Source organism: Globicephala melas, chromosome 6 (assembly GCF_963455315.2).
Source record: "Globicephala melas chromosome 6, mGloMel1.2, whole genome shotgun sequence".
Classification (NCBI taxonomy): domain Eukaryota; kingdom Metazoa; phylum Chordata; class Mammalia; order Artiodactyla; family Delphinidae; genus Globicephala; species Globicephala melas.
This window is the reverse complement of record NC_083319.1, coordinates 51,288,661-51,309,596: the sequence shown is the minus strand read 5'-3', so window position 1 is coordinate 51,309,596 and position 20,936 is coordinate 51,288,661. Positions and strand designations below refer to the sequence as shown.

At 35.1% G+C, this 20,936-nt stretch overlaps 1 protein-coding gene across 3 annotated transcripts in view; it reads left to right on the top strand.

Annotated features, from left to right (window-relative positions):
* The first annotated feature begins 6,546 nt into the window (after positions 1–6,546).
* The window catches only part of LOC115863846 (zinc-regulated GTPase metalloprotein activator 1A), a 43,429-nt gene continuing 29,039 nt past the window's right edge, over positions 6,547–20,936 (top strand). For all 3 annotated transcript variants that reach the window (XM_060300870.1, XM_030877058.2, XM_030877057.2), the window contains exons 1-5: positions 6,547–6,802; positions 10,542–10,628; positions 12,480–12,576; positions 13,689–13,780; positions 19,816–19,875. In XM_060300870.1, the coding sequence (XP_060156853.1) occupies positions 6,646–6,802; positions 10,542–10,628; positions 12,480–12,576; positions 13,689–13,780; positions 19,816–19,875 (493 nt within the window). In that variant the 5' untranslated portion in view covers positions 6,547–6,645. The remainder of the gene's footprint in view (positions 6,803–10,541; positions 10,629–12,479; positions 12,577–13,688; positions 13,781–19,815; positions 19,876–20,936) is intronic.

The window sequence follows — 20,936 nt, the reverse complement described above, 5'->3', positions numbered from 1 at the left end:
GTGTGTATATGTTAATCCCTGTTATATTAATTTTTCTCTTCAATGTTTACTGAAAAAGAGCAGGTAGCTCTCCAGGTGAGTCAATTGTTAGCTTCAAAGTTTTTATTTAATCTCCTAGGAATGTCACCTTCAACTTTAAAGCATGTAATGACCATAAAGCTTATAAACATGTTTGTTAAAGGAAATCATAATTGGTTATTTAATCTATAGAATACAAGTGTTATGGGAGATTAAATTTGTTCAATTAAGCTGTACATGAATTTACCACACCTGTGATCAGAAAGAAATCCATCGTGTATAGTATAGATTCTCTTGTTATTCAGAAAGCTTCATTCAGACTCTTCTTTCTGTCTTTTTCTTGGGGGCTGTCCAAAACAAAGATGCTTCTAGCAGTTTCATATGTAAATACACGCAAAGCTTTACCGTAGTATTCCAATGTATGGATGTGCCAAATTTATTTAGCTACTCCCCTACAGGTGGATAGTTAGGATTTTTCCAACATTTTACCTACAACACACCCACTATATATGTCATAAATGTCTACATATGTATATATGTAGGACAAATTTCTAGCCATAGAATTCCTAGGTCAAAAGGCATATAAAATTAAGAGTTTGATAGCTATTTAAAATTTTGCCTTCCATAAAAAGGTTGTTGATATATATCTTATTTATTTAAAAATGTTTAGTATTTGTGTTAAAAATTATAGATGCCTTTTGTCTTTTGTAACCAGTAATACGATACAAAGATGTATTAAAAAATAAAATGTAACCATTTCTCCTCTTCCCCCATTGCCCCTGTCTATTAGTACAGTGATGTGTATCCTTTCAAACATACTGCATGAATGTCATCATACACACACCTGTAAATAAGTACAATCTCATATATACATGCACTGTCTGAATTTTTTCTAATTAGAATACATTCAGGTGTTATTTATATTATTTTAAAGACAAACAAGTAAAACCTTCTATTGGTTAGAGTTCGTTTCAGTAGCATGAACAGAAATTTAAACAGCACGAAAGTTCATTTTCCTCTCCTGCAGCTCCACGCCAGGGTGTGGGCTGCTTCCAGGTCTCTGCTCCCACATCTCTGGGGTGTGGCTCCCATTCTTAGTAACCAAGAATCGCTCCAGCCATCACTTCTGTATCCCAGGCAGCAAGAGAAAGAAGAAATGAAGGACACTAGGTTCTACAAAACTGCCACACACCACTTCTCATCCAGTCCATGAGCCAGAACTTCATCACATGACCATTCTTAGTTGCAAGGTAGACTAGGAAGGGTAATCTTTATCCTAAGAGGCCATGTACCTAGCTTAAAATTCAGGGGGTCTGCTATTATTAAAGAAGAGGGGGGTGTACCTAACATACAGTACCTAATTCAGGAAATTTCAAATTATTATGCACATAAGTTTGGAAGGACCACTAAAATAAAGGTAGCTTGCAGAAGGAGTAAGGGTGCTGATGTGAAGGAAGTTCCCATAGAAAGATTATGTGATAGAGACAGAGATACGGAAGTGGCTGCGTGGCTTGAAAATATTTGCTGCTATGTATTTGGAGCAGCCTACAATGAGACTCAAGGGCAGAACAAAAACATTAAAATAATAAGAGGAAAGTAAGTAAGTCAATCTGAAGAAAGTTCATGAATCTTCCTCCATAAGTGAAGTCGTAATGCCTAATTGAGAGACAGAGCTATGGGACTCCAAAGACACTGGTCTTGAAACCAGGAAGCCCTGGCTTTGCTGATAGCACAATATTTCAGTTAAGTGCAATTGAACAGTCTTTGAGGAAATTTGGAGGATTAGTAAGAGGAAGGAAGAATGGAGATCTTTCACTTTTGTTTCTGTGTCTTTTATTTACATTTAAGCAATCATGAGCAGGTGCCTATGGATTTTGGCATACACTTCTTTAAAACCATAGAAGTTAGAAAGTGAAACGTAAATAAAGACACAAATGTCACTTCTAAATTTCTATCGACAGTAGAAGAGGATATTATTTAGACCGTCTCCTAAACCATTACAATATAAATCATTGCACAACATTTTTCTAGTTTTGCTCGACACCCACTCTTTGCCTGACAGTATATTTTAGAGAGAATAGTGCACCACTCAAGTTGGCCAGCCTGCAGGCTTTGAATGGTGCTTTTCTTTTTTTTAAAGATTTTGTGGGAAGCTGATTTAAAAGTGACTGGACTGTAAACTAAGCCTTATAAGTAGCGTAGTTTAACAGCCTAAGATAATGAATTCAAATAATATTACTGACAGCCTTAAATGAAAGTCACACTCCCTAAAAACACAGAAATGTACTTATTTCACCTGCCAGTCACCTTCAATATTTTGGGGAAGGAATATTATTTCATGTGCATAAAATGGTTTTATATCTTAACAGAGGACTATATGATACTTGAATATTGTTATTCTGTCTTAACTAAGGCAGTTACAAGAATAAAAACCACTGGCCTCTGGCCTTTCAGAGATATTCCCACTAAGTTCATGTGCATCTAATGAAAAATAGCAAATAAATCAATAAATATTAGCATTTAAGAAATATTTATTTATTTACCAACCACAGCTAGATAAGAGGAACTGGGTTAATTTTGAAACCCTCAGTTTCCTTTTCTCTAAGCCAATAGTTATTGCTGATCACTGATGTGTTGTTCTTTCCTTTGCAGGAAGTTGCAAAATTGAGAGAAAAAAACAATACCAAGTTGGCATTATTTTTAGCTTTCCTCTGATTTGGATGTAGCTACAGTCCTTACTTTTTCTCGTGGCAACTATCATAATTATTCAAAGGAGAAAAATGAGGCAAAAGGGAGGAGCAGGGAATTATGCCAAAGGACATATGGCAGGGTTATTGCCACAAAGCTGAGCTGCTGGAATCCAGCTCTGCGCCAACAGAGGGCTCTTACCACAATGCAAAGAGTCAGGTGCTCTTTAAATTGGGTATCAGTGTCCTTGGAGAAATCGTTTAGACTTCTCAGTTTCAGACCTACCTTCCTCTGAATATTAGTATGGTAGTATACTATGGTACCTAACCCTTTGAGGATGGGGAGTGGTTGCCATGGTGAATGATTTACAAACTGAGTTTAAAATAGCAAGGGTGATCTGTTTTTGCAAAATTCAGCTTAACAAGGCAGTGCATGTTAGATCAGTAGTTGGCCAACTATGGCTTGCTGCTTCTTTCTGTACAGCCTGCAAGCTCAGAATGATTTTTATATTTTTTGTAGGTTGAAAAAAATTAAAAGAATAATATTTCATGACATGAAAATTATATGAAGCTCAAATTTCAAAACGTGTGGACATTTGTTTTCTCTCTTATGAGTACCTACATAAAATCCTTGAATTTTCTTGTTGACTAAAGTACTTACTGCCTGGCCCTTTACAGAAAAAGTTTGCAGATCTCTGGTTTAGAAGAGCATGGGACTTAGTGTCAGGAAGATCTGCATTGAGCTGCAGGGCTGAATTTACTGAATGTACAACTTTGAGCAAGATATCTAACTTTTCTAAGCCTCAGTTTCCTTGCTTATAAATGGGTATACAAATAACATTTATCTTGCAGAGTTAAATGAGATAATGCATTTAATATGTTTAACATAATGCCTATCACTTAGTAAGGGATCCACACATTATTATTATTGTTATCATTTTACCCTAAAGCAACTGTGATTAAATAAAACGCAAAAATGAGGACATTTTAAAGTTACATTGGAATAGATTGTAATAGATTGCAGAATAGAATAGAAGACATTGTGATAGATTCTATAATATTATACTTAGGACATTTAAAAACTTACTTTAAAAGGCATTTTGGATTAAATAAAAACAACAACAACAACAACGTCTCACTCAGAATAGAATGGATAAAATTGGTGTCCTGTGTTAAGATAGAAGTAAAAACAGTCATACTCAGACATGCTGAAAAGCGGAGATTGAAAGCCATATAACTAAATAAATCAAATCCCTCACCTCTTCAGACACATGCTTCCTAAATTCTGTCCAGTAACTAGAGTCAGAAAAGAAAATGGTAGAACTCCATAGAATTCATGGATAGACATCTTGCTGAAGAATACTATGGAAAAAGACTAAAGGAAAAATTTTAAGCTCTAATCTTTATACTCATACCTAGGTATGTCTCAATTGGGAAATTACCACAAATGATAACTCTACTCAGAAGGCCAGAACTTGAAACTGCTGGAGGCAAGACCTGAAGGCAGTGCTTCTATGCAAATGCACACTGTCACCACCACATTTTGATGCACAGAGGACACTCTTTTATTTTATTTTTTTCAAATTTTTATTTATTTATTTATCTTAGTTCCCTGATTAGGGATTGAACCTGGGACCCCTGCAGTGGAAGCTTGGAGTCTTAACCACTGGACCACCAGGGAACTCCTGGGAGGCTTTTTTAAATAGCAGCTCTTTTGGGATAAAATTCACATACCGTACAATACACCTATTTAAAGTGTACAATTGAGTGGTTTTTAGTGTGTTCAGAGAGTTGTGCTACCATGACCAACAGTCAGTTTTAGAACATTTTCGTCAGCCCCCAAATGTACCCATTTACAGTCACTGTCTTCAGTCCCCTAGTCCCTGATAATAAATAATCTACTTTGTTTCTATAGATCGGCCTATTCTGGACATTTCATGTAAATGGAATCATACAATATGTGGTGTTCTGTGAATGCCTTCTTTCACTCAGCATAATGCTCTTGAGGTTCATTCATCTTGTAGCAGGTATCAGTACTCTATTTCTGTTTATTGTGAGATACTTTTCCATTATACCATATTTTGTTCATCCATTCATCAGCTGATGGACATTTGGGGTGCCTTTAACTTTTGACCACTGTATAAAACTCTTCTTGCTCCTGACTGAGGCTACACACTGTTACAGCAGTACTTGTCCATCCTCTTGACTGAGCCGCTAAAGGGCACACGTTGTTCCTGGTGAGAGATAAGAGATGTTAGTATAATGTTCAGCCAGAGTCATGTAAGGGAATCTGCAAGAACTTGCCTGAGAAATATGTAAGAGAAGGAAGTCACAGCTGTAACAGCTTCTGTTCAGGCAGTAATGCTGAAGCGTCACTCAATGCTGTTCATAAGAGCAAAACCTGAAAATGATTGACAGGAAATGGATAAATAAGTTGCTGCAGAGTCATATAACGATATAATACAACAGTGGAGTTGGAAAATTAGCTAACCCTAGGAGATTATATATTGTACGATACTCCTTTTATGAAATTCAAAGACAAGCAAAATTAAACATCATATTGTCTAAGTACATATATAAGTGATAGAACTAAAAAGAAAAGAGGAAGTAAGTCACCTATGATCAACCACTATGAGAGTGCTTACTATCTCAGAGGAGAGGCAGAGGGTTGGAATAGGAGACAGCCACATGAATAGGTGTAACTTATTGGTAATGTTCTTGGGTTAGAGGTGAGGTCAAAGGAGTTCATTGTAAATATACATAAATATATATGTAAATATAAAGGAGAACTACCGTAGACTAAAAAAAGTGCACAAACTAAAAGTTGAGAATTATGTTTTATTCATGAGGAATTAAGCCTGGGAGCAGCCTCTCAGACAGCTCTAAGGGACTGTTCCAAAGATGTAAGGGAGGAGCCAGGATCTAGGAGTTTTTGCAAAACAAACAAAAAAACAAACAAAAAACCCAAAAAACCCAAACCAGGTAGTTAGAACGTCAAAAGATTACTGTTAATTAAAGAAAACCAGACATCTCAAGTTAATGAATTTAGTGCTCTTCTATGTATGGGAAGATGAAAGAGTCTGGGCTTAATGAAATCATTCCTTTGATATGCACCTTAACTATCTAGGGCCCATATCCTGTTCTCCATCCTGAGTCCCCTCAGGGTGCACTGTTGGTTTGGCTGCAGAGGCTAATGGCTTGATGGCTGCAACAGCCTTTGTTTACTGATATGGCAGGTGACATTCTTTGTCCAGACTATCCATGGATTATTGATGAGAGTGTCATGCACTAAAGAATATAATAAATGAACTCAGGGTACCTGAGTCCAAATAAAAAATTGAGAAGACAAAATAAATAAAAATAATGCATGTACGTAGTAAAAATTTGGATATACATGTAAAATCTGCAATTATAAAAAAGAAAAAAGTTTCACTAGTTCAGGCAGAAAAATTACAATTACCTTTGCAGTGTTAACAGCTTCCCATTCTTTCTCCTATCAATTAAAAAAAAATTTTAATGATACTAAGAAATGTCAAGTTGATAAAGCCTATTCCTCATGAGAGCTGTTTAGGACAGGCTACTCACTCCAGGTTCCAACCACCCGGGACTCAACTCTACCATCAACCAGCCATTAGCTTTTAAGGACAAAGGCGCACACAGAGACGACGTAAGGTCTGGGCTCAACAAGTCCGCCTCGCTCGGGTCCGGTTCAGAGAACACGCCCCAGGGACTTGCCCAGTTCCCCTAGGGGCGTGTCTAAGAGGGGAGGCGGTCCTCAGCCGGAGACCAGGTGATAACCGTGGGCGGCATCAGGAGGCGCCACGCGTCGCGGCATGATGACGTCAAGCACGCGCCGCGCGCTTACCATGCGCAGCTGCGGGCCGGCGTCTTGATTCCAGGTGTTTCTCTTAGGTAGAGGTGTGCTGTGCTGTTTGCCAGGATGTTTCATGGTATTGGCTCTGCGGATGGGGAAGAGGAGCAGGCGGAGGAGGATTGTCCTGAATTGGTCCCCATTAAGACGAAGCAAAGAGAGGAGAAGGAGGAAACGTCTGGTCCCGGCGCTAAGATCCCAGTCACAATTATCACCGGGTATTTAGGTAACTAACAGTCCCGGTCAGAAAATGCAGTGAACGCTGTTGTCCTGTGAGTTTGAGGCTGACGGTGCCTGTTCTCCTTAGGCATCGGGGCCTTCTGGCCGACAGCAAATGTCTCTGAGGTAGGGGCTGGGTCAGTTGCTCTCCGACTGGGTTGCTTTTCGTCTCAGAGGTTATGCTCAGACCCCTCTAAGTTAGGGTCACATTTATCAAGTGAGATTGAAAATTAGCCTCGCCTCGCATTTTTGAAACCAGTTCTGGCTTTGCAGTGTGAAGCACGGACCCGCCCCTCATTATGCATGTGACCTCTAACAAGTTACCTTGTATTTCTAAAGTTCACCTGCCTCACTTGAAAACGGAAATAGTTCCAGTCACCTGTCTGACTTTGCTTTTCTCTTCTGCTTAGTGGGGCAAGAAATACCGACCGTATAACTCTGTTCCATTTAAAGTGTGACCTTTCTGAAAATGCCCGACACCGGAGGACCATTCCTCAGTATATTTCTCTTCCTCACGAACCAGTCTCTTCCAGCCTTTCGTGTAAAGTACTTCTATCTCAAACATTTTTTTTTGAGGTCTATTTGTAAAGTACTGTAGGAGAAAGAGTAAGAATAAAATTACTGTGCCCTCAAAGGCTATATTTCTCAAAGTGAGGACTTTCAGGAGTTCATGGGATCACTTGAATTCATAGCTTTATAAACATAGTACAATTTCCTGAAGGACAGTTTATGCCCTTACACTAGAGGTACTTTACTGGAAAAGTTTGAGAAGTATTATTTTAAAACTTTACAGTTAACTAGAAGGGCTAGAATAAATACCATATTAAAAGTGTGAAAAAAGTTAAGAAATGTAGATAAAGTGAAACGATCTGGGGAAAACAGTACCACTTCTAGATGCTGCTGGAGACAAGTACAAACTTGGTGCACCTGAGGGCCTTTTATATAAAAATAGGAATTAAATCACTGGCATTTCTCTTTTGTTGCTTTGTAGACTAAGTTTATTTTCATTTTTACTCAGGATTAATTTTATAAAGGAGTTTATTTATTAATAAAGGAATTTCCCACTGTTATTCAGAGGCTGCTCTACTGTGAAGTTGAGCAAATTTCTTTTCTGAAACAGTATAGTTTAGACTTGCCCTCCTGTCTTTCCCCATTTTGCTCACTGGTAGATCAGAAGAGCATTGGAGATAATGGTCTGAAGCTTAGGAGGGAGGACTAATGCCAGCAACTTTGTTGCTGAATCTAGGGGATAGTTTCCTTACTTATTCTTGACCATTTTCTCTTTCTTGAACTCTTGTTGCCTTGGTTTCCATCACATTTTTCATCAGATTTTCCACCTACTTCTCTGGCTTCTCCTTTAAAGTTTATTTTTTTCCCTCTCTGTCCATCCTTTTAACTTCATACCCAGCTGGTTTCTATTTTGATGTCCCACAGACATGTCAAACTCAGCATGTCTAAAACTTCATGTTACCATCCCATCATGAATGATGGTTGCTTCTGTGAGCCCAACCATCTGCAATATTCTAAAAGCTTCCTAACTGGTCTTGAGTCATGCTGCCCTTTAATATATTCTCTGTATTTGAGCCTTAATGATCTTTATGAATGTCAATCGATTTTGTCACACCCTTCAGTGGTTTCTATTTGGGTTAAAGTTCAAATTCCTTAACATGAATTACAAGAGCTTTACAATCTGGTTCTTGACCACCTCTTTAGCCTGCGAAACTGTGGCCCAGCCACACTGAACGACTTCTACTTCTACAATGTGCCAAGTGTCTTGGCTCCAGGAATACTTTCTTCTGTTAGTCCTCTGGCTAGATGTCCCTCTTAGGTGCTCCCTGACATCTTGTATATCTATTGAATGTGTCATCCCATGACATAATTGCTTCTTTATTGCTCTGAATTCCCCTCCTTCTCCCACTTCCTTTAATGTTTCTAAGCTTCCTGAAGGTAGAGAGAGTTTGTCTGTGTCTTGTGCACTTTTCACCAAGGCTCAGTGTAAAATCTGGTCCATAGGAGACTTTTGAGTGACGGAACTGTGTTTTAACGTCTTTTGCTTCATAATATGGTTAATTATGAAGCCCTAGTAATTCTGTTAGGTCTCCTACATCCACCCCTTCCTTTCCATTTTCACTGCCACTGCTTAGTGCAGCACTCATGCTCAGGGCACCTGTCTCACACTTGGACTGGTTTTAAGAATTTTCTCATTGCCCTGTGTGCTTAAGGTCTGTCCCTTCCATTCTAAATGTCAAACTTGAGTGATACTGAGCTTCCTAAAGCCCGCTAAATACAAGCCTTCTATCCCTTGGATAGCTTTATACGAATGTGACCCAAAAAAGTTGAAGATATTAATACCCTATTACTCAGTAAATCCCTCCTAGTTATACCCTAGAAATCTTGTAAATGTACTTCGGAAGATGTGTACAAGCTTACCTGTAAAAGTTCTTAGCAGCATTATTTGTAATAGCAAAACACTAGAAACAACCCAAATGCGCACCAGCAGAAAAATAGGTAAATAAATGACATATTTATACAGTTGAACTGCACTAGTATGTGTATGCAGTTAGGGTTTTTTTTGTTTGTTTGTTTGTTTTCCCCTCCATGGACTTTGGTATGTATGGTTCACAAGACAAGTTTTTTTTCTGCTTGAGCTGAATGTATTAGGTGTAATGTGCCACCTACTGGATAGAGTTAGCATAGCTTTATGAACTTTTCTTTCCTAATACTGATTATTGTGTCTTTTGTTAACATTTCCTAGGTCCATTCTCCATTTTGTGTGTGTGTGTGTGTGTGTGTGTGTGTAATCAATTTTATAGATTGCTTTAAGCATACTAAAAGTAGCCATATAGATATTCTGAATTTGTGTCTGGTTAATGGTGAATGTTAAAATAAAAGAAAGGTCTTTATGTGTAAATTCTGGGGAAGTAAACCATATATTCTTGACTAAGAAACATTGTCATCGTGTGAAGGGATTTAAATATTTTATGTTTTGTAAACTACACAAGTACTTTATTCCTTAGGAGCCCTTACTTCAATAATTCCTTATTTAATAGAAAATTTAGATGCCCTTACATTAATTGTGTAAGTTATATAGAAGGTATATTTTTTTGTCATATGAGGTCAAAGAAATCTATGTGACGCACCTTGTTGGAGTATTTGTAAATATTTATAAAATTTTATGTTAGCATAAAGCATTTTTAATAGTTTTCAAAGGATACTTTAATCTTTTCCTCTAGAATCTTCTTTTACCATTGTTAAATAATATTTGAATAGCATGCAAATTTTAAAGAGTCTTAGGACTCTTTATATCTTTTTTTTTAAGACTTTAATTTATTAATTTATTTTGGCTGCATCGGGTCTTAGTTGTGGCATGTGGGATCTTTGTTGAGGCACGCGGGATCTTTCTTTGCGGTGCATGGGCTCTTCATTGCAGCGCTCAGGCTTCTCTCTAGTTGTGGTGTGCGGGTTTTCTCTCTCTGGTTGTGGCGCGCGGACTCCAGGGCGCGTGGGCTCTGTAGTTTGCAGCACGCAGGCTCTCTAGTTGAGGCCCGCAAGCTCAGTAGTTGTGGCACTCGGGCTTAGTTGCCCCGCGGCATATGGGTCAGTTCACTGACCAGGGATCAAACCTGCATCCCCTGCACTGTAAGGCGGATTCTTTACCACTGGACCACCAGGGAAGTCCCTTTATATCTTTTTTTGTGTCTCTAAAATTAGTCTTTGAATTTTGTTATTTGAAACATATTTTATAGGTGCTGGGAAGACAACACTTCTGAACTATATTTTGACAGAGCAACATAGTAAAAGAATAGCAGTGATTTTAAATGAATTCGGGGAAGGTAAGTAAAGTTCAGTAAATGCCATGCTGCAAGAATTTATTGGACAGTTAATTCAACTGGTGAATTGATATTCCATATTTTAAAATGAAAAGGCAAGACATGATAATGTGAACACATTGCTGTAGATAGTTTTGGAAAAATTAGATTCATTTATGTTAAGCTTTATTTTGTATGGATTCGAGATACTGAAATAAGATAATTTCTTTAAAATTTTATTTTGTTTAACTTTAGAATTCATACCAACAGAATTAAATTAGATTTTTGCATAAAATAAATATCTCCAGAAGTAAAAATCTAAGGATATGAAAGAATATCTTTCAGGAAGATTTTTGTACCAACTAGGAAGGTCCTTTTGTACTGACTGTATTGTATAATTGCAACTTTTGAAATATATTTGAAAATGCTTCAGGCTTATAAGTTTATCTTGTTGAACGTTTATTATTCTGCAAAACAGTTAAAACAGAAGATTTAAAAAATAAGTTAAACATGTGGTCTCCATCCTCAAGCAACTTCCTTTATCTGTGAAAATGTGTATATTTAACATTCCAGTTTTTTTGTATTTAATATTGAACTGTGTTTAAAAAAATGTATACAGCAGTGTTAGACACAATTCTCTGATTTCTTTTATAAGCTTTTCTTCTCAAGTGTGAATTTTAATAAATCTCATGTTTAGCCAAAAAATATAACTTCAGTTAGGGTATTTCTTAAATTATACTTTTTTTTCAGTTACAAATTGGTAAAGGAGCTAGGATTATTAACAGGATGGGAGGCCTGTTAGTTGAACTTTATTTCTAGTTTTAGCAAACTGAAGATAGTTTCAGTAAACTAAAGAGTCTTGTTAGACAAAAATAAAAATCCTAAGATTTTTTAATCATAGTTTTTAATTCTAACTTCTTATTAACTGATCTTCTGTTGGACACTGATTACATTTATTATTATTTCTTACTATCTTTCTTCACTCTTTCTGGACCTTTTTCACAACTTTGTCCTTTACAGCATTTGTAATACTTTCCTTTTCATTTTATTAATGTTCTCTACACCCTGAAATATGTAGCAGCCCCTTTCAAAACTCTTTATCATTGCCTAACTGAAGTATAAACAAAAAATATATGTAAGTGAAAAATGATTCAGATTTTTGTTGTTGTTGTTGGTCATTTGCTTTACTGGATATTTAGAACTCTTTCCTGGCTTGGGTATGTTTCTTTACTGGAGGAAAAGTAAGACTTTTAAATAATTCTTATTTGATAACAAGCATCTCAGGCTCTCAAATATACTTTATCCTTTCTCAAGTAAGCATTGCTAGGAAACGTATGTGTATTTGATTAAAATTTAATTTTTAAGTGAGCACATTGGTACCCTGGCCAAGCAAAACTTCCTCAAAATGAACTAAGGGTATAACTCATATGGGGAATACTGAACAGTCTGTCTAGTAGACACAGAAACAATTTAGAGGAAGAATGAAAAGAAAACATAGGTAAGAGATTGAAGGGCATATAAAAACCAATATATAAACATACTGGTCTATCTAGAGAGTTGGCCATGGACAAGAAAGAACGCCTTTAAAATAGCTACTTTATTAGGAAATGGGAGCAGGCTAGTAAGAGGCCTAAAGACGAAGTAGATTTTACATTTGCCTCTTTAGGGGTTTAAATTCTCTAAAAGAAAGAAAAGCTAAAATAATCTAGAGTAGTATAGTTTAAAATATTGAGGCAGCCTGAATAGAATGAAAGAATAAAAGTTACGAAGTGTATTGTCTGCTTTGAAATCTGCTCCATTATTGAGTATACTCATCTTTGTTTTTGGTTGACTAGTGGACATAATCTAAAGAGTGCTTCTTGTTAATCATTCTAGGAAGTGCGTTGGAGAAATCCTTAGCTGTCAGCCAAGGTGGAGAACTCTATGAAGAATGGCTGGAACTTAGAAACGGTTGCCTCTGCTGTTCCGTAAAGTGAGGAATGTTTTTACTGTGTGCTTGTTGGCTTCTGGAAATGTTTATTGGTTATATTTCTAGCTTTGATTTCCTTATGTAAATTAACTGAATCTACATAATCTTCTTCACTGTATTTTCAAGTAAACGACTTATTAGTATGCATTTTCTTAAAGCATTTCTTGATGCCTTGTTTTTCTATCTGCTCTAATGCTGTGGTCCTTTTATTGAGTTTTTGTTGTTGTTTTTGATGTCAGGTTTTAATTAATAATCCCTGTGATGAATGAAAGTCTCATTTAATGTGTAAAAAATGATTATTCTGAATTTAATAAGTCATTGGTCTTATTTCCAAGAATTCAACCTCTAAAAACAAAAATAAATGACCATGAAAAAAGAGAAAAACCTCACATCCTGTTCCACCAGTTATAGTTGTTTCCAAGGACAGTGTTTTATTCACCAATATAACAGCTCTTAGAAAAGGAGTGACACATAGTAGTCACTCAAATGTTGAGCAAATTAGGAAAATTAATACCCATATGGTTGATTTTGTATATTCTAGTGAATTAAATTTCTTCTACATCATTTACTATCTTAGGTGTTTGAGTCAAGTGTATTAACAAGGCTAAAACTTAACAGATTTTCTTAGACAATTAAAATTAAATATTTTCTTGCACTTTTGATATTGTTAAGAAAAAAAGGAAATTAAAGCCTGCTACTCTAATTCAGAACAGAATTGAAAGGTATTTAATTATAGTGTCCCTTTAGCTGTTATATTAAGCTACTGTAATTCCTAAATTTTGTCATTTTCTGTATGGATTTTTTTCTTTCATAAAGCTATAAAAATAACAGGTTCTGACTTACTTTAGTCAGGTATATTAAAATTCCCTCTGCTTTTAATTTTAATAAAATTAAAGTATTAACTCATCAAGTATCTGACTTCTTGTTACCTGTCAGCATATATGCATCCATTTCCCTCCCCTCCCCCAAACTGGTAAATACTTGGGACTGAGGTAAATTTCCACATGCCTAAAGAGATCTTTATCCCTGGTTGCTAAATATATTTTTAAATGTTTGTGATGATCACTTTAAAATATTCAGGCAATCAATGTATATCATCTTTTGGCATTCTCCAGGGACAGTGGCCTTAAAGCTATTGAGAATTTGATGCAGAAGAAAGGGAAATTTGATTACATACTGTTAGAGACCACTGGATTAGCAGATCCTGGTAAGAAATGTCATTATTAATAACCAGAATATAGTTCTTAAACATTTAAAAATAAATGGACTAGAGGAATATCTAAAATGAGTATTAAAGCTTTACTCTAGATTAAAAATTTGTTAATTTTGCTTTAAAGGAGAAAAAATACTGAGTTGTCATATTTCTTTGGCAGATGAATGATGATCAAAGTGTTTGGTAATTTTAACATGCTAATAAAATTTGAAGTTCTATCGATTAATTTAGGGTTATTGGCATGAACAAAAGTTGTTAAAAATATTAGGAAAATCTAATGTAGGGAAAAAGGAGACATTCTACCTCTAGTATATATTTGGTTGGTTCTGCTCTACAGAGATCTTAATTCTGATTGTTTTTTTTTTTTTTTTTTTCTGTACGTGGGCCTCTCACTGTTGTGGCCTCTCCCGTTGCAGAGCACAGGCTCTGGACGCACAGGCTCAGTGGCCATGGCTTACGGGCCCAGCCGCTCCGCGGCATGTGGGATCTTCCCGGACCGGGGCACGAACCCGTGTCCCCTGCATTGGCAGGCGGACTCTCAACCACTGCACCACCAGGGAAGCCCCTGATTGCTTTTTAATCCAGTTTTCATAGAGGGTCATTTAGAGATATCTAAGGACTTTTGGAGTTAAATCCCAGAAATACTTATTCCCTTTAAATTAATTGTTAGCATTTTGTTTTTCTACTATTAAACTTGAAATAATTTTATTTGTAAATATTGTCGTAAGGTAGAGAGTTAAATCAAGCCTTTTTTTCTGGTGTGCAATTAATAATGATTATGAAATTTTTACCTCTGAATGGAATTACATCCAAACTTCCCTGTTGAAAGCTACACAAAGTCTACCTGTTTCTAACAATGGGTTTCTATTCCTTAACATCTTTATTCCAAGTATGCAGAACATTTAGTTTTGTCAGGCTGACCCATACCATTATTTGTTTTTTGATCTGGGTCTATGGCATTGCACCATAAAACCGTATTAAAGAATTGTTTGGGAATAATTTATTGAAGGGGTCATAATTGTTTAAAAGAAATATTGGAGTGTACTGAAGGTTCAAATGTAATCAATTGTTACTTTATTTTGAAGTATTATGTAATAACATTGTCCCTATATTTTCAAATTAGGATTGAGTTAGGCTCTTTTGGTCCTTACAGTAGGCATGAATTTTTCATACATTTTCGTACATTTCCAAGAGGTCTGACTGATGATAGGACTTGGACCATTACATTGATGTTAAATATTAATTTAAATCTGGTAAGATGGGAAAGTATATTGTGTGCCTCTTTTTGAAATAGAAAATATCAGTTTCTTTCATTGTAGCCACTGCATAGAGAAAAATTCTTGTAATTTTGAGAGTAGGTGAATTTACTAAAACACAGAGTAGCTTTTCAGAGGAAGTAAAAATTAAATAAAAATCTCAGAGAAAGCTTTTGTACAAAAAGCTTTTGTAGATATAAAGAGTTTGATGTTTCTTCTTTCTTTAGAATAATGATTTTTATTGTTTGGGTAGAAATGAAACATTGATCATTAAAAAAAATTTGAACAGTAACTAAGAAAATACAAAGAAGAAAGTTAAAAAAAATGTTGTCCTATATCTCACTACTGTAAAATACAAGCAGGTAAATTTTATTCCAAGGATTTCTCTGTGCCAGGGCTACTTGCTGTGGTATGTTGAATGACAGCATCAGCCTCAGCTGGTAGCTTGGGAAAAATACAGATTCTTGGGCCTCATCTGAGAACTATGGAATCAGAATCTCTAAGGGTGGGACCCAGCAATCTGTTTTAATAAGCCCCCCAGGTGATTCTTACACATGCATAAGTTTGGGAAACCCCACTCCATGTGTAAATATGCAGAAGTAATTTTATAAAATAGGATCACATTCTTTGTGCTATTCTAAATAATTACTAATGTAGTTCTACTTGAACCTAAGAGAACTTGAAAGAAGTGAAAGAATTGCTGAATGTCAGATAAATGCTTCTTCACTGTAAGAGATATGAGTTAAGGAAAAAAAAATTATAAAGAACATAAATTGGACAAGTTATTTTTTAAATTACATGTTTAAATTTTCAGGGTAGTACCTATTGACTCTTTGGCATAAAGGATGAGGGAATTAAAACACTTCCGCCTTCTCCCATTTGGTTTTGGTTCATTGTATTCTTTGCTATGTTGTCAAAGTTTCTAACATTTATATTCTGTCATACTTTGTTTAGTCCTGTGTTTAAACTGTTTTACCAGCACTATGGCTCCTCCATTCCTGAGTTGATCAATCTCTTGATTGACTGAATTTCATGGTCAGGTAATCTTTTCAAGCTTTCAGTGCTGTATTCCTTTAGATCTCGCATACTTCATTGCTTGAGAATGCTTGTCTTTTTTTTATATATATATACTTGAAGGATTACTTGGCTAGGTATAAAATTTTCGTATCACAATTTCTTTCCTTCAGAACTTTGAAAATGTTGCATCATGATCTCATAGTATTTTTGATTGGCTGGATTTCCTTGTGCAGTATTTTTCTCTTTTCTTTGGGAAGGATTTGTGAGTGCTTTATTCTTTGAGTTTCAATGCTGTTGTTTCCTTTAGTGTTTGAGAATGTCTGCCTGTGGTTTTCATTCTTGAAAAACAACTTGGCAGGAGGTAATATCCTCAGAGAACACTTCTGTTAGAACTTTGTGGTCATTTTATTATATTGGAGCAATGAATTTTACTATAGAAAAATCTGATTTTTTTCCTGCCTCCTTGAAAATGACTTGCTTTTTCATCTAAAATGCCTGAAAAACATTTTCTTTATTTTTAAAGTTCAGTAATATAACCAAGATACATCTAGGTGTCATTCATAATCATGTTTTCCTGGATTACAATATACTCTTTAGTCTGTAGGGTTAGTGCTTCATTTAGGGATATTTTCCTTATTTATTACCATGAAGAATTTTTCTGTCAAATTATTGGGTTCTCTTCCTTATGACACGAATTTTTCATATATTGAATTTTCTTTTGTTCTCCATATTTATTATCTTCTAATTGTTTTGATATGTCTTTTGCTTCTGCATTTACTGTAATCATCTCAAATCTTCCTTTTTGCCCGTAATTGTTTCCACCAATGTCTGTTGATGAATTAATTGATTAAGTAATGCTACATTGGCCCTAAGTTTTATTTCTTCAGCATTATAAACTACCTTTTCATATTATTCTGTTTTATTTTGCTTTGGAGAATTTTTTTTAAGCTCTTTCCTTTTTTTAAAAAATAGTTTTACTTGTTTCTTTTTCATCTTTTTAAAAATTATTTATTTATTTATTGGCCACGTCGTGCAGGATCTTAGTCCCCTGACCAGGGATTGAACCTGGGCCACAGCAGTGAAAGCGCCAAGTCCTAACCACTGGACTGCCATGGAATTCCCTAGAGCTTGTTTTTAATAAGATTATATTGTTTTTATCTTTCTTATTATAAAGAAGCCCTTAGGAATTTTCTTTGGTTTCTTCAATTATGTTTCCTTCCAGAACAGGTTCTTTGCCATCTGTATTCCCCATTCATTTGTTCATTTTATTCTATCCCTCCTTTTATCTGCTTTCTGCTTCTTTTAATCTGTAGTAACGTGCATAGTTTTTGTTACCATGTTTATGCTTGATGTAGGAGGCTCAGAGAACTGTCTACTTAGATGTGGTGTTCATGACATTAGGTCCATGTTACTTAAACTTGTTTTTCTCTTGAGCCTTAGTTTGAAAGCTGGGTATAGCTGGGAGCGGGGATGGGGAAGCAGAGAGAAATGAAGTGATTGCGAGAGCCAGATGGGCAATATGATTTTTAGGCTCTGCTCTCCTACAATACCAAGTGTTCCCCTCCTGTATTAGCTCAAACTACTCATGAATAGATTTCCCGTACCTTTTGCAGGGACATCCTTGAGCTCCATACTTCTCTCTTCATTTTGCTCTGAGCCCTAGAAAGTGACCCCCTCCCCTGAAAGTGTGGAGATGGTTAGAAAATTTTACCCTTGAAGTTTCTTTGTTGGCTTTTTCCTGTATTGCTTATTTCTCCCTCAGTTCTACTTCTCAACATTTTGAAGGCTATTTCTGATAAATATTAGGATTTTGTAAACTACTTATCTATAACCTCTTGTTGAGTATTGGGGTAGAATTAACAACTATCATACATCACATAGAACTTTGTGTTTTTTATTTTTACTATCATTCAGAAATTATGGCAGGAAGTTGTATATTTGGTTGCTGCTGATAAAATTTGGCTTTCAAAATTTTATTTTGTTTATTTTTATTTTTTGTTTTGTTAGGTTTTGAAGAAGGGAGATTCTGTAAGTTAGCTCAGGGTTTTTTAACCTTGGTACAAATGACATTTTGGGTTGAATAATTCTTTATTTTAGGAGGCCGTCTTGTGTATTGTAGGATGTTTAAGAGAATCCCTGGCTTCTACCTACTACATGCCAGTAGCATTCGTGTAGTTTAGATGACCGAAAATTTCTCCAGGCATTGCCAGATATTCCCTGGGGAGAAAAATTACCCTGGGTTTAGAATCACTAATTAACTTCATTGTCTCATCTTTACTCCCCCGTGTTAAACACCTGCATCCAAATTTTAAGTAGTTCTTTCTTTTGTAGTCTGGTAAGTAAGTATTAAGCCAAAGATACACATCAGATTTAGAATAAAAGCTCTAATACACTCTTACAGTTTAACTTAATGCTAGGCAAATGTTAACTATCGGACTTATAAGCTCTCCGAATAGAAATCAGTGAATTTAAAAAAAGATTTATGTACAGTGCTGGGAATTTTACTGAGTGAAAAAAATTTATACTTTTAAAAAATAACTTATTGTTTGGGGTAATGATACTCACAATAGATTTACTTTTCTCCATTAATTAATATCATGTTGTTAGCCAAGTAAGTGAAGAAAATTCTTATTGACAATTCAGTTGTTTCCTGTTTAGAAGACTGACATTCTCCAGTTCTAAGCTAAATAATTGTCATGGTAAAGTAATTTCCTTGAAAAGGACAGGCATTGATTCAGCCCCTGTTACTCACAAATCCTATTTCAGTCAAATTGGAAAACTATTAAGTTTTTGGGAAAAAATCAATACATATCAGGAAACCATTAGATCTTGTGGCCCTTGCTATATCCTGCATGAGTAATCACTGTAAACTGCTGACAGGTATTTCATTGTTGACACAGAGTGATGCTTGGGAGACCACATCTCATCAGGGTAGGTGGACAGCTTTAGACATTGGAATGAGTTCAGTTATCCTTGTTTTTCCCCAGGACTCATCCTTTTAGACAGCTCTGTCACTAACTGGACCTGTGATGCTTTGAAAAATCAAATTCTTTCTTTACTGTCAGTTTTCTTTTTTCTTGTGTTGTAGCATACTAATCAGGGTGTGTGGTTTGGTATTGAACCAGTTTTTGTCAAAAACAAGTTTTAATTTCTTATTTAGAAATTATTTTTCCTCAATTAAAAAAAATTTCCAAATTTTATATCAGTACTAATAAATAGTGTAAGGATTTATTAGTAAGGACATAGAGTGTATAATTTTACTTTTATTCTTCTGTAAAACTTACAAGTAAATTTTAAAAAATTAAAAAAATTTTTGGACAAGTGATTTTGGATTTATCTATGTTTTGCTTTGCTTTACTTTAGGGAGATAATTATTTGTGAACTGTATGATTATTATATTCAGGAGGGAGAAAATAAAAATAAGACCTGTGTGCACACAGCCATTCTGCCCAAATTATTTGATATTATTTATTGGTAAATTATTATGGCATTGGTGAAAGCTTGATATTGGGTTTGTATGTAATAAGAGTTGTTTTTTTTTTGTTTATTGAAGTAGAGAGAGGGGAAGAAATGGGTATAAAATAGTAAATGGTTCTATCACTGTAATTTCCTTAAGAAGATTGAAAACCCATATTTAATTCATATATGTGTTTGCCTTCTAATTCCATTGGGGCAAATTAAAACATTATGGATAGAATTTTGTTTCCTAGTTTGAAGAAATATTTTTATTTGATGAATATTATCATATATTTTCAGGTGCTGTAGCTTCTATGTTTTGGGTTGATGCTGAATTAGGGGTTGATATTTATCTTGATGGTAAGTTTAGAAATTAATTTTTTAAAAAATTTTCAAGTAAAATGTTAATGTTATGGTTAAGATCATTTTTGTTTATTCATATTATACTTTTAATTCCTTGTATTGGTACTCTTTTTAAGCTTGTTTAGTTTGATGATGAAATAAGTCTTTGTTCATACTGATTCTAAAGCCCCAGACAGTAGTAGAACTAGATATCAATCATAATCTCAACTACCAGTTTAGTGCTTCCATTAAGGTTTTCCTTTTAAAATACTATGTAGATTTTCTATATTCCCTGTTGTTTAATTTATGTGCTCAGTATATATTAGAGCTTTTTATTTTAAATAACATATATAGTATGAGGATCAAATTTCTGCTTTCATTTTCCGTTAAAAATAAGAATGAAACAAAGCCCCCTACCCCTTGCTCTCTTTACCATAACACTTTTGGGCAATCTTATTCGTAGACTTCATTTAAGACACATTAGAAACCTTCTGGATTAGGCAAATATGTTCCCTGCAACACCCCACACCTGATTTTTCACCTTTCTGTAGACCATATTTTTCATAGACTAAGGGGTGAACTTTAAGAATGTTTGAAGCTGGGCCTCATCATTTGACCCTAATATATATGGAATGTAGCTGGTTAAATTCCTTAGGCGTCATCAAACTCATTCTGCTGTTGTCCTTCGAAAAAATTATTTAGCATATAAATTCAGAGATTGCCAAATGAATTGATCATTTGGAAACTTAGGTACACCTCAGATAAAACAGTTGTGTGAGTTAGATTGGTGAGAGATATTCTAAGATGCCTCAGATTTGTTAAGCAATAATTTAAATAATAAAAGTCTCGATTTTGATTATGTGAAAATAAAGATAAGCTGTCTTGTGTAATTTATCACATTCCACTTTATATTATGAAATTTGTCTCATGTTCTGGATTGTAAGCTTTTTAAAGGCCAGAGAAATCTTATTTTCCTTTTTATTTGTTTGTTTAATTTTAAATATTTGTTTTTATTATGTCCCATCTAGTGCCTTAAAATAGTGCTAGGTTCAAGTTTGAAATGCATCTGCTTACTAATG